The following is a 12,950-nucleotide window of genomic DNA, read 5'->3' on the forward strand; positions in this document are numbered from 1 at the left end:
TTATTTTATTATTATTTATATTGATGTAGGTGGGCAAGAGGGTAAATTCACCCTTAGCCTTCATGTCATTTGTTTTTGCTTGTTGTGTTTTTGCTTTTGAATATTTGAGGAACACATTATGCAACACCTATTAATAGCAGATTAATCAATATAGTCATCTGAAATGAAGTGATGAAATAATTTGTTGTGTTTTCTGTTGTTTTTTTGAACACCCACAGATCCAGTGTGACAGCTGTTCCAGGTGGTTTCACACACAGTGCCTCCAGATGAATACAGGGCAGTTTGGGAAAGTGGCGGCTGGAGAATGGGACTGCTCTCTGTGTGGAAAAGAAATACTTGTTTGAAATGAAGACGAATGTATGTTGTCAAGGCAAAAAAACATTTCTATTAACATTTTCTTTATTGTTTTTGAAGTCTTTGTGTCCTTATGAATAATGTGTATAATGTTGAATAATGTCATGTGTTTCTGTCAGAATGTGAGAAAAGGATGTAATTTTTTATACACTTTTTGGTACTTGGACATGGTGAATTAATAGATAGTCATTTATACATTTTCATTATTTTGCATTTCAAACTGTAAATTAAGCTTTTTTTGGTTATATTTTTTATTACGTTCTTAGTACTTTTGATAAATTTTTGATAAGATAAAACTAAATTCTGAAAGAATTCGGTATTTTTCAATACAGAATGTGCAAATATTTCTTATAATGATTTGGAAGGCAGCATTACATTAGTAAAGTCAAATATATCACATTAGAAAACCAAAAATGACAAACAATATCTTTCTGATGACTATTTTAATTGGACTTTTGATATAGAAGCAGAACAAAAGAATGTTAAAAGAAATTACTTTTAGCCGCTCTGAGCTGGGCATTGGGTTTTCGAAGCCATGGAACTCTAAGTTCCTGGTTGGGTTATGTACTTTTTAGTTATTATATTTTGTGATCCCTTCCTGTCTCCACAGTTATGTCTCCATGTGTAACTGCTGTGTTGTGTAAAGTTGATATGTTTTAGTACTAGAATATGTTTGTTACTTTGTTTTATTTATGTTATCAATTATATTATTTTGATAGTGTCTCATCTCGTGGATGTTGTTTATTTTTCCTTTTCTCGTTGATAAGATTCTGTTAAGATGTTTTCCCTGGTGTTTCCCATCTCCCTAACCTGGCGTATATATGTGTCACGGTCCCGTGCCTCGCCGGCTGACTCCGTTTTGTTTTTGTTCTCTCTAGCCTCATTAAAAGGACATTGTGGTCCACTAAATTAAACGCTGAGGACAAATCCAGTAAAACTAAAACCGCTGAGCACCCTGAATCAGCGATTAAAAGGAGGTCATTGAAGACTCTCAGCAATGCATTTCCGTACTATGGCGTGATTTGAACCCAGACTGGAATTTATCAGTGATGCTATTCGCACCTAGATAGGCCTGTGTAACGGGTGTATTAAAAAATAATTTATATTTCACCAAAGATCCATCCTGCAGTGTTATCTTGCTTTGTCAGTATTGGTTATGTATATGTGTTTATTTATATATGTTTATTTTCTGTATTTATATTTTGGGAGCTTTTATTTTGTTTATGTGACCTTTGACTTCCCACGAAGTCACTTCCTGTAGCTGCGCGCTATTTTCCTCAGTCGCCTAGAGGCCCCGCTGAGGAGAGGTGATCATGCAGAAGTCCAGTAAAGTGAAGTTGCTGTACTGTTTTATTTTTATTTTAAACAGTTCTGGGAGAATAAATCCACCCAGCTGGCAAAGTGAGAGCTGACTCCTCTGGTCATTCGCACAACACAACGCAGAGAACTAACGGCAATAAGAGTTTAAGGCCAGACCGGCTACACCTGCAGTTACAAAAGACCTCTTTTCTCTAGCATTTTAGCCAAGAAAGGAAGTTTGGAAATCGGCCTGTAGTTTGCAGGGTCATTTTGGTCAAGGCTACTTTTTTTTTTTCAATTCAATTCAATTTTATTTATATAGCGCCAAATCACAACAAAAGTCGCCTCAAGGCGCTTCATAGATACAGAGAAAGATCAGGTCTTTTTTAAGATCAGGTTGCACTACTGCATGTTTAAAAGTGGTCAGGACACAACCCGAAAGTAATGATAAGTTCATTAAGGATAGAATACTAGGCCCAATTACATTAAAACCCTCCTTGATGATGCAAGATGGGAGGATGTCATGTACAGAGTTGGAATTTTTCAGATGCTCAATTATCCCTTTCAGAGTAGAGAGTGACACAGTGGCTCAAACTGCTGGAAGGACGAGGTGCATCCCGAAGCAGAAATTTGATTAAACACAGGAGAAAGCGGAACTCTAAGGGAACAAATTTTTTTCTGTAAAGTGAACTAAAAAGTGTTCGCAGAGAGCCGGGGAAGTCACTCTCAGAACATCAGGGCGAGGATTAACCACTGAGTTAAAGGTTTTAAATAACATACGAGGATTATGACTATTAGCTGTAATAATAGCCGACATAAAAGCTGCTTTAGCCATCTTAACAGATTCCTGATAGCTCAAACGGCTCATACGTAGGATGTCAAAGGACACTTGAAGCTTATCTTTCTTCCACTTCCTCTCGGCTTGGCGACAGGCGTGTCGTAGGGCTCGTGTAGAGTCATTTAGCCAGGGTTGTGAGCAGGTTCTAGGACGTTTCACCTTAACTGGAGCCACAGTGTCCAGTATGGAGGAGCATGTGGAGAGAAAAGAGTTAGCAAGTTCCACGGCAGTAAAATGTAGCAAAGAGCAAATACAAATACAGAAGAGCAAATATTTGTGACAGGATTTAATCAGCTCATGGTTTTGACAATAAACTGGACTGGGCTAAAAACACCACAGCACTTTACAGGGAGGGCCAGAGTCGTCTCTATTTTTTGAGGCGACTGAGGTCCTTCAACATCTGCCAGAAAATGCTCAGGATTTTCTATGAGTCTGTTGTGGCCAGTGCGATCCTCTATGCTGTTGCATGCTGGGGGAGCAGGCTGAGGGTCGCAGATGCCAACAGACTTAATAAACTAATCCGTAAGGCCAGTAATGTTGTGGGGATGGAGCTGGACTCCCTCAAGGTGGTGTCGGAGAGGCGGATGCTGTCCAAGATAAAGACAATGTTGGATAACACCTCCCATCCACTCCATGACATGCTGGTCAGTCACAGGAGCTCGTTCAGTGAGAGACTGAGATTACCGAAAAGCACCACTGAACGACACAGGAAATCTTTCCTGCCTGTGGCCATCTCCCTGCACAACGCATCCACTTAACACACTGGTTACAGCTACAACTACACGTTTCTTTTCCAGCTATTTATTTATGAGTGACTTATGTATGTATATATATGTATATATTGTACTATTCTTAGTTAGCGTATTGTCTGTCTTGTCTTAATGTTGGTTTATAATGGAGCACTGTAACAAAAAATAATTTCCCCCAGGGATTAATAAAGTATTCTGATTCTGATTCTGATTTTAGTTTAGACACAGCTGAACACTTTCAGGTGAGTGTTACAGTAAGTAAAGTTTATTTCTGTTGCCCTTGTTAAGACCAAGAACAGTCATTAAGCTTTACAGTAATTTTTTTTAAAAAAAGCCAGCAGCACAAAGCAAAATGAACACATGACACAAACAAGACCATAAAGATAAGAACCAAGACGTTAAGTCTGAAGCTGACAGGGAGCCAAAGAAGAAGCTTTGAAAGCTTCATGAGAATGAGTTAAAAACCTTGCAGCAGCATTTTGGACAGAATTGTTTTAGTCAAACAAGAAAACCGTTAAAAATCAATAAGAGAGCACATGAAAGCACAGACGAGCATCTTCTGAGACACAGCAGCTTCAAATTGTTCTCATTTGATGCTGCCGATGTAGTTTAGCCTGAGTTTCCTGCCCGTGTGTTTGCTGTCACTGTTATGAATCCTGCTGTAATCAGTCTTCTACAAGCAAACAGAAGCAAAGGCTGTCTGTTCAGTCAGTGAAACACCAAACACAGATCAAAGCTTCCTCCATGAGCCACACAGAGGAAACAGTGAAGCAAACACAGACATGGAGGCACAGAAACATTAAGAAAACCAAAGGATCACCACTGAGAGAAGAAAATAATAGAATCAAAATGAAACTGGAAACATTCAGAAAAACAATGAGATCAAAGTGTTCCTCACACTTTGTGTTTTAGGGATCTAAATGTTTTAATTGTTATATTAAAAAAAAAAAAAGATCTTAAAACCTGCTCAGAACTAAGTCTGGATTTTGGTCTTCCACATAAGTCCAGGACACTCAGACGCAGGTCAGGCTTCACTGTACCTGAAAGGAGGTAATCGAGGTGTTTAGAGATTCAACCAGCTCTGATTGCAAAATCCCTGAAATGTCTCTGTCAGTGCATTTCAGGCAGTTTGTCCAAAGTTTGTCCATTCTGCGCTCCAAATGGGTTGATTGCATTAACAAATGTAATCACATTAATTGTGATGACAGCGTTAAGGCGTTAACGTTGACAGCCCAACAACAAACACAAAAACAGAAGACATTGTGATATAGACTTATAATTTGTACCAATGTTTTTTCTCAATTCCATCACACACATATACGTGAAAAGTGAGCGCGAGGGCCCTCGGTGCACCTGACTGCTGCTGCTGCTGTGCTAAAGTCTCACATGCAAGTTGTCGAGAGGGGAGGGGGCAGGCTGCTTCCAAATAGTGCACATTTCATCCATAATGTTGTCAATCCAAGCCCATTATGTATTAATGATTTTTCCTGGGTTGTGTGAAATAACATTCATTAGTAGGGCCAGGACTCCACAGTCTATTTACACCTACAGGCCAGTGGACACTCTTTCAGTGATGAGGATGTACACATCCTGGACAGGGAGGAACGCTGCAGAGGGAGTGTTCGCCCAGTGCACAAAACAGGACCGCCCCTATTTCCGAGGTTATTAAATGCACGACAAACCGCAGAGTCGAGTGAGCCGCTGAAAGTCAGATCTGTTCTTCAAAGCAGACTTTCAGCTTTATTTCAAGCTTAAATGTAATCTGATGTAGTCAGTATTTAAAGTCGGGCTCTGTTATTGACTGAAAACTCCGACAGACTCAGACATTTAGAACAAAGTAAGAGTTGGATCAGCACAAATACTGACACAGAGATGGCTGCTGGCACTGCGCTGCTCTGCTCCACTTTGCTGTTTGTCCTTGTCTTCGTCTCTGCAGGTGAGACTGAACTAAACTGAGTTTCTCTCTGAGATAACAAGAAGTACAGGAGGATTATTTTCATCTGGATTCAGTTTGTCTGTGTGTGTGAAGGAGACAGGAGGCTGGGTGGACACTTAACATCTGTAATCCAGCTGTGACAGAGACAAAGAAGTGTAATGTGTGTGTCAGTGTGATTCATTGATTGATGCATTGAGTTTTTCCTTTCCAGTCACCTTTCTCACTCACTATGTATTAATAGACCTCTCTGCATTGAATCATATCTGTTACTAATCTCTGTCTCTCTTCCACAGCATGTCTTTATCCTGTTTTCCTTCTTTCACCCCAACCGGTTGCAGCAGATGGCCCCGCCCCTCCCTGAGCCTGGTTCTGCCGGAGGTTTCTTCCTGTTAAAAGGGAGTTTTTCCTTCCCACTGTCACCAAAGTGCTTGCTCATAGGGGGACATATGATTGTTGGGTTTTCTCTGTATCTATTATTGTACGATCTACTGTGCAATATAAAGCGCCTTGAGGCGACTGTGGTTGTGTAATATTTTTCAATGGTTGTACAAAATTAAAAAAAAACAGCAGGTGTATTGTATATGTTTACAAAATGTGTGCACAAGTTTTCAAAATCTACAATTTATATTTGCATTTCAAGTTATAAAAATATAAACTACTAGGATTTTAAGTTTTTTGTGTGATTTTAGATCAGTAATATTAATACAGTATGTCAATGAAAAAACAGCCAAATTCAGACACGTGAGGTTGAGCTGAAAAAGAAAAGAATGATACCAGACAAGGCAAGTGGAAAAAAATAAAATGAAACAATTTGAAGGTGACATCCAAATGTAAACTCAAAGGGAGTCAAAAATGGCCGGTTATATTTTGGACCTCTGAGGGTTAATCCAAGAAATCATAAAAAATTAGGTTTAAATTTTTGTTCATGACAGTGCAGATTTCTGACATTTTGTGTAATTTAAGCCTGTAACAATTTTATTATTTTTATTTTTATTATTATTTTTTTAACAAAAACAGTGTGAAACTTTAGTTAAAGTTGTGTTTGTAGATGAACCACCCCTGGGTGTAGCTTTCTGGATTTTGTTCTTTTTGGGCTACATATTTATTTATTATACAGGCTATACAGTACATAAGATCAAAATTTGCATGTTTTATGTAACTAAAGTTTTTAATTATGTGACCTACAGAAAATAATTAAGTTATAGACTGTATTTATATCAAAAAGGTGTATACTTACTGCATTTGAATAATTTTAAACATATGTAACCACCTGCGTGTGTGTTTGGAAAAAAAGGCTTTGATTTTGCCACCCAATTTGAATTCTTTGCCACCCTAAGAAAATTTCTCTAGATCCGCACTTGGTGTCCACTCCCCTCCCTGGACTTAATTGCTAATTATTATTTTTTGGCTCATGTGCAATATCTTTGATAGGTGCAATATTTTGGTCTCTGTGAAATTACCATCTCCACCCTAAATGACCATAGCCCCTCCACCCTTATTTATTATATTTTATAATTGCCCTCGTATACAGACCCACAATGTTTCTGTTTCAGTGTTTCTTACGCATACACAGTCTATATAGTTTCACTCACATATATGTATACATATATATTGCTTTTTATTTTATTTTATCCCCCCCCGTTGTATATTGTCTTCCCTTCTTGCTTTTGCACCTTTGTGGCCAGCTACCCAATTTCGCTGTGCAAGAAATTGCACAATGACAATAAAAAGCTCTAAGTCTGTAGTCGCGTCCAAATTCATGGGCTGCATCCTTCTGAGGACGCATTTGTAGGCCGATTATGTCACAGCAACATGACAAAGGCTGTCCAAATTCGTAGACTCCTCCGAATGCAGCCGACAAATGTGTCCTCCTTTTCCCCGAATTTGAAGGATGGGTCGGGTGTGTCCTTCGTGGCCTACCATAGCCCAGAATTCATAGCGCAACCCAGCCAATTCCAGTTTTCAACAATGGCGGCCGCTACCAAATTTTTAATATTACTCTTATTACTCTTTCTGGGTCACAAAATAAACTTTTAACATATTTTCAGACGAGAATGTAGCTGTGTAAACTTCAAATATCTGCTCGGTTTATCAAGATATCACATATTTGCTAAAGTGCTCTGATGTTTTCGGAGATGTCTGTTACCCACCAGACCGATAGCTAGCCAGGAGCTCGAGGGTCACTAAAGCCCCCGAGAACTGCGAAAGACCACAGATCACCGCGGTCTTTCGCTACTCAGGTTAAACGTAACATATAAATCACTTAGACAACCTAAAAATGTTATTGTTGGGCTTTTTTCAGTGTTTTATTTGTTCGTGAGTAAATCGGTTTGGTTGAGTTTAAAGTTATTAGATTAGATTAGATAAAATAAAACGTTATTAATCCCCTGGGTGGTTTTCACACAGCTGAATAAACGTCAAACAGAAAACTGATTAAACAGAAGAGTGAGATGGTCGAGAATTTACACCAGTGTCCTGTTATATTTTAGATAGCAAGGTGCAGACGGCCGACTTTATTAAACTCCACCGAGACATCGGTGACGCTAATCAGAAGGCTAGACCGTCCAATTTCACAGCCATTTACTTCCGGCCTGCCCGACCTTCTGAGGACCCGGCCCATGTAGGCCGCGAAGGCCGGGTCCTCAGGAGGATGCAGCCCATGAATTTGGACATGACCTCTAAGTGTAAGTCTCACTTACTGCTCTTGCACTTCTGGTTAGTTGTATTTCATTACCCTGTATTTATACATGTGTAATGACAATAAAGTTAAATCCTAATCCTACAAGGACACAGGAAGTACTGTGGTAAACACTGCCACCTATTGGTGAGAAATGTAGTTCAATTTTCACTTTCTGATCACAAACTGTGAACTTCTTTAAAGTCTTCCTCCTCCATCTCGGCCTGCCCACTCAAGCGATCAGTAACATTAATTATGATCAAACACACACAAACTCTACACCATTTCTGTCCACGGGCAGGAATGATAACTTTTGCTTTATGAAACAGTCTAAATCTGTGAACTTTATCGAACACAGAGTGCAGCTTCAGTTTTGACGTGATGAATGTGAACGATGACTCGCTGACACATGAAAACATGTTGAAAAGCATCGTGAATGCGCTGGACTTCTTCTTGAATGTCCTGGCAGGCTGATTGTGGAAACGTGACGCAGCTCAAACTGACTCTCAGAGTCTCCTCTGTGACTCTGGGTGGCTGGGCAATGAGGGGCGAGGCTTAACAGAGTCCTGATCGGTGACTCCATCGTGTTTCAGAGACTCAGTCTGCCCCCCCCCTTCCCCCTGCTATCATCATGAAGGTCAAACAAACACCTTGACCTGCTTCCTAAACTATGATTGTCATTTATTACCTCTCAGCATTTATCTGCAGTACCAAAAACGGCCACAGGGGAGCGGCGCTTCACCGGATGTGAGTCGCATCATCTTGCAGGCGTCTGTTAGACTGAGCCAGTGCCAGCGAGTCATTAAAAACAAAGTTTTTAACAAACACAGATCCACTCACTGAGTCACAGACACACACGAAGCTCCGGCACACAAACTTTTATTTATGTTTTATTCATGCTCAGCACATGATCAGCTGAGAGGTGCCTCTCAGGAAAAGGGGGCGGGTCCTCACAGATTGTTGTCCGTCCACTCCTTCATAGCCTGGGTGCAGGCGTTGGCCTGGTGACCGTTCGCTCCACTGCTGCGTTTGACCCATTGATTGAAGCTCTGCGGGTTTTGGTTATGTACCAGGTACTGACCGAGGAGACCAGAGGCCTGAAAACACGAGAAACACACCATCCAATCAGACAGCTTTAAAAAGGAAGCTGAGCTGTAATGGCCACTTACAATCACTGTGACAAACAGGGGCTGGAGACTGAGGGAGTCAAGAAGATTGGTTTACAGGACAGGACAAGACAAAACTGAAGACATGAGAGAGAAATAAGTGCAAACAGCAGCAGGATATGACCGATGTGAGGCACAAAGGAGGCATTTCAGAGGAAAGTGAAACCTATGACAAAGTTCACAAAGCAGGAAAACAAAACCTAAAGTCTGACACACAGAAAATACCACACATGAACAAACACATCAGCTCCTCTGACAGCTTCAGGAGAGAGTTCAGAAATTCACATGATTATATATTTACAACAGGGATAAAAACAAAGAATAGCAAAAATCAAGTTAAAAACAGTAAAAGTCAGACTGACGTTGTGTGAGAGAGAGGTTCAAACTGCATTTATAAATAATATGTACGCTATAAATGTAAGAAAAACACAGCATGAAGGTGAAATGCAGAAATCTGTTTGGGATCAGGTCACAGGCGTTTATAGTTCGTTAAAGTCGTTCATGTCCAAAAACCAAATTCTGCTTTTTGTGTGTGTGGGTGTTTTGCGCACCTTGCTGATGCCCTCCCTGTTCAGTTCCCTCCCCAGAGTAGGTCCGATTCCTGGCACCGCCGTCACCGGTTTCCCTGCCATGGGCTCGCTGACAAAGGTTCGGTGCTTCTGAGTGCTGCTTGACATCCTGAGAAGAAAACAGTTTCATTAACGGCTGTCTGAGAATCGCTGCTGCAGATTTATAACATGAGACAGCTCAGCTCCAGCCATCCACATCATTATTATTATTATTATTATTATTATTATTATTATCATCATTATCATCATCATCACTATCATTTTTATTATTACTATTATTACAATTATTATTATGGAACTCTGAGTCCTGTTCCTGCATTTCATGATGCAGATTTCACTGAGCTCTTCACACCCGAGAATCCACGGCTTTGATTATTTAATTAATGAAACAATCAAAAGCTGTTTTAAGGAGGTCAGAGATGAGGAGTTTAAATATCTCAGGGTCAGGTTCACGAGTGAGGGGAGTGAGATTTACAGACTGATTGGGGCAATCCCCACCCTCAGCTATGGTCCCTGAAGTGTGGCTGGGCTCGGCCTTAGAGATGAGGTCAGGACTTGACAGAGCCTCCCTGAGGGAGACAGCCTGGCGGGTTCAGCTTGTTGTTATAGCTGGAGGAAAAGCCCAGGTATGAGAGTGCTAACCTGGTTTGATCCAGCATCCAAAAATGGATTTTGGACCTCATCTTTGGCCCTTTGCCCTCACTCCAAAATGGACACAGCAGATGGCCACCTCTCCAAATCACAGATACTCCATGAAATATACTTCAAAGTACATAAAGTGCTACCTTGACTTAAGAGTTTTTGAGCTGAGAGCTAAAGTTCAGATATCCCACCGCTAACCGGTCCAGCGAACGCGGCTCACAGGTCTTTTGCGGGACAGAGCAAAGAGGCGGTGATGACGTGCACTGAACGATCGATATACACGAACAAAGTGTGCTCGACTTGGTGAAGCACTCGAAGCGAGGCACCTCCGCCTGCATCTACATGTAGCAAAGCAATTACGGTGTTTTGAGTCCGAGACAGTTTTTACTCGGGAACATTAATGTGACACACGGGTAGTTTGATTTAGGAGCTCCGTCAGGGGACGGATGAAAGTCGTAGGTCAAAGCATGGCTGAAGATACACGAGACGAGAAACGAGCATCAACAATATTTAAACTACGAAAGGAAAAAGAAGTCAAGAGTTAAAATGCTTCAAAATGAATGTTCAACTTATCATGTTCTATTTCAGGTGCAAACGAACCTGTTTCAAAGTGATTGCAGATATTGTCCTCGTGAAATTCACCTGCTGTCACAGATATCCGTGCGCTCACCCCGAAATAGGAAGCGACAAGAAAATGAGGATGAATTTAAGAACTTTAACAACAGCCTCCCCTCTGTGGGAGGAGCTAAAAGAGGCGGTGTGTGCAGCTCATCGCAGCTGCGTGTCACTGTTTCCAGAAAGCGTCAGACCTCTGAGCAGGGGCGGTCCTGGCCTGCTTGGTGCCCAGGGCGAACACTCCCTCGCCCCCCACAACAAACATAACACAATATACATTAATATATGTTATTGTGAAAACTGTTGTCGGAACCATACTGAATTTAACCAGATAAATATTTAAGATAAGATAAGATTTATTGATCCCCCGGCGGGAAAATTTGTGCATTACCTCAGATAGCAGAAGAAGAATACAAAAAATACAAATACATCAAATACAAAATAAGTATGATAAGTGTAATGGTCCTGGGTCATTTGACCAAGCGTTTTGTGTTTAGTATTAGTATTAGTATTATTATCTTATGTTCTTAGGGTTTTGGTTCTCTGTGCCTTCCTTGTGTTATGTCTAGTGTTTTTGGTTCTATGTTCATGTTTTCAGGTTTGCTTCCTCCCAGTCTAATTAGATTCAGCTGTGTCTTCCTCCTGTGTGCCATTCCTTTTCCCCCTCTGTGGCTGTGTCCCAATCCAGCGACCGCACGCTTCGTAGTACACGTAGTTCACGGACTACATACAGCAGGTACTACGAAGTATGAGAAGTGCGGAAGTGAGAGGCTTGTGAAATGGGACGGTCTGGCCTTCGTTGTGCTGCTCAGGTTGCCTAGAAACAATAATACTAGCCGCGAGAAACGTTTCATACAGCATTGTCTGACAAAAAGGAGGGAGAAAAAAATGTTTTTTTTGTTCATTAATTTTTTTATGAGATCACTTTGATTTGTTGAGTATCTGAGGCTGAGACCACAGGACTGTAAAACATGATTGTTGGGCTTCATTTCTGTACTGAAAAGTCATTTCAAAATTAGTTAGTAAATAACAATTAGCTCATGTTGTTCATGAGACTAAAGTCATCTCACTGTGGTAATGTAAATATAATAAAATTATAGTTATTGTCAGATTATTATGATATATTACAGCAGTGAGCTTGAACTCTGTGTCATTCACTGAACTTCAGTAAAGATTCAAGTTGCATTTATTCAAATTTCCTATCACCTTAAATCTTCACTCAAAGACATCTTTGACAGTGTATATATAGATGTGTTATATATAAGGGACAAATATTGTTCGTTTAATATGTTGGCATTACTAAATGTGGCTCAATGCTTACATATATGTGAAAAAGAAAATATACGAGCTGTGATAACTGTTTCTGATAGAATGAAGAGTAGACTGATATATTAAATATTCCTTTATTGGGTGAGAAAATCACACCATGTCATAACTGCTTTAAGTCATACAGAATAGATATCAGAGCCTTAAACAGGCTGACTAAATGGTCCAAACTGGGCAGAAAGTATACAAACACATAACATCCTCATAGAATATGATGTAACACTATAGATCAGGGCACGCGTGCCTAGGGTTAACTGATGGCACGACCATAGCTGGTTTTTAATTATTATTTTTTGTAACGGTATAAACAATGAAAGGTGGTGGATTGGCCAGATGCTGGTCGATGTGTAAAAATAACTCAGGATATACAGGAGGAGGAGAGGCCCGAGTGTCAGGTGAACTGAACTTCAGGTAAGAAGTTATGACCTGCAGTCTATCTGGGTCTGCAGGTGTAGTTTATTTTTGTTGTGCTGACTTTTTACAGTCAGTTACAATAACTTGTACTGCGTACTAGCTAGCATGACGGAGTTTCTATACAGCTGGGTGGGTGCTATGATGTTACTGATAGTGAACTTTATTTTATTCATAAGGTTAGTTAGTAGAGTTGCCAACCGTCCCGTAAAAAGACGGAATCGTCCCGCATTCACAGAAATTATTACCCGTTTCGTGTTGAGCTGAGAAGGGACGCAGTTTGTCTAGGATGGAAAAAGACACAAAGATGGATTTATTCTGTCGTTACACTGCACAGCTGCCTCTTCTTCTCCTCTCATTCTCTTCCC

The 12,950-nt window shown here is 40.4% G+C and overlaps 2 protein-coding genes across 2 annotated transcripts in view; one reads left to right on the forward strand and one right to left on the reverse strand.

Annotated features, from left to right (window-relative positions):
- LOC146389750 (neural cell adhesion molecule 2-like) overlaps positions 1 to 12,950 on the forward strand; it is a 631,716-nt gene that overhangs the window by 520,592 nt on the left and 98,174 nt on the right. Inside the window, exon 6 of the mRNA XM_084919639.1 lies at positions 1,133 to 1,144. Coding sequence (XP_084775765.1) covers positions 1,133 to 1,144 — 12 coding nt within the window. The remainder of the gene's footprint in view (positions 1 to 1,132; positions 1,145 to 12,950) is intronic.
- LOC146389770 (barrier-to-autointegration factor-like protein) lies at positions 8,717 to 10,955 on the reverse strand. The gene is made up of 3 exons (XM_084913882.1): positions 10,831 to 10,955; positions 9,571 to 9,697; positions 8,717 to 8,950 (listed from the first exon to the last, which is right to left on the reverse strand). Exons 2-3 carry the CDS (start codon positions 9,694 to 9,696, stop codon positions 8,804 to 8,806), a joined length of 273 nt encoding a protein of 90 aa, XP_084770008.1. The 5' UTR covers position 9,697; positions 10,831 to 10,955; the 3' UTR covers positions 8,717 to 8,803.

This window comes from Perissodus microlepis, chromosome 3 (genome assembly GCF_051167445.1).
Source record: "Perissodus microlepis isolate ML-2025 ecotype Zambia chromosome 3, ASM5116744v1, whole genome shotgun sequence".
Lineage (NCBI taxonomy): Eukaryota > Metazoa > Chordata > Actinopteri > Cichliformes > Cichlidae > Perissodus > Perissodus microlepis.

Bases quoted from the DNA above. Each gene is read 5' to 3' on its own strand.
- LOC146389770 (XM_084913882.1), bottom strand. From the start codon at position 9,696: ATGTCAAGCAGCACTCAGAAGCACCGAACCTTTGTCAGCGAGCCCATG. The intron at 8,951-9,570 runs GTGCGCAAAACA...TCGTGTTTTCAG, and splicing joins ACAGGGAGGGCATCAGCAAG to GCCTCTGGTCTCCTCGGTCA.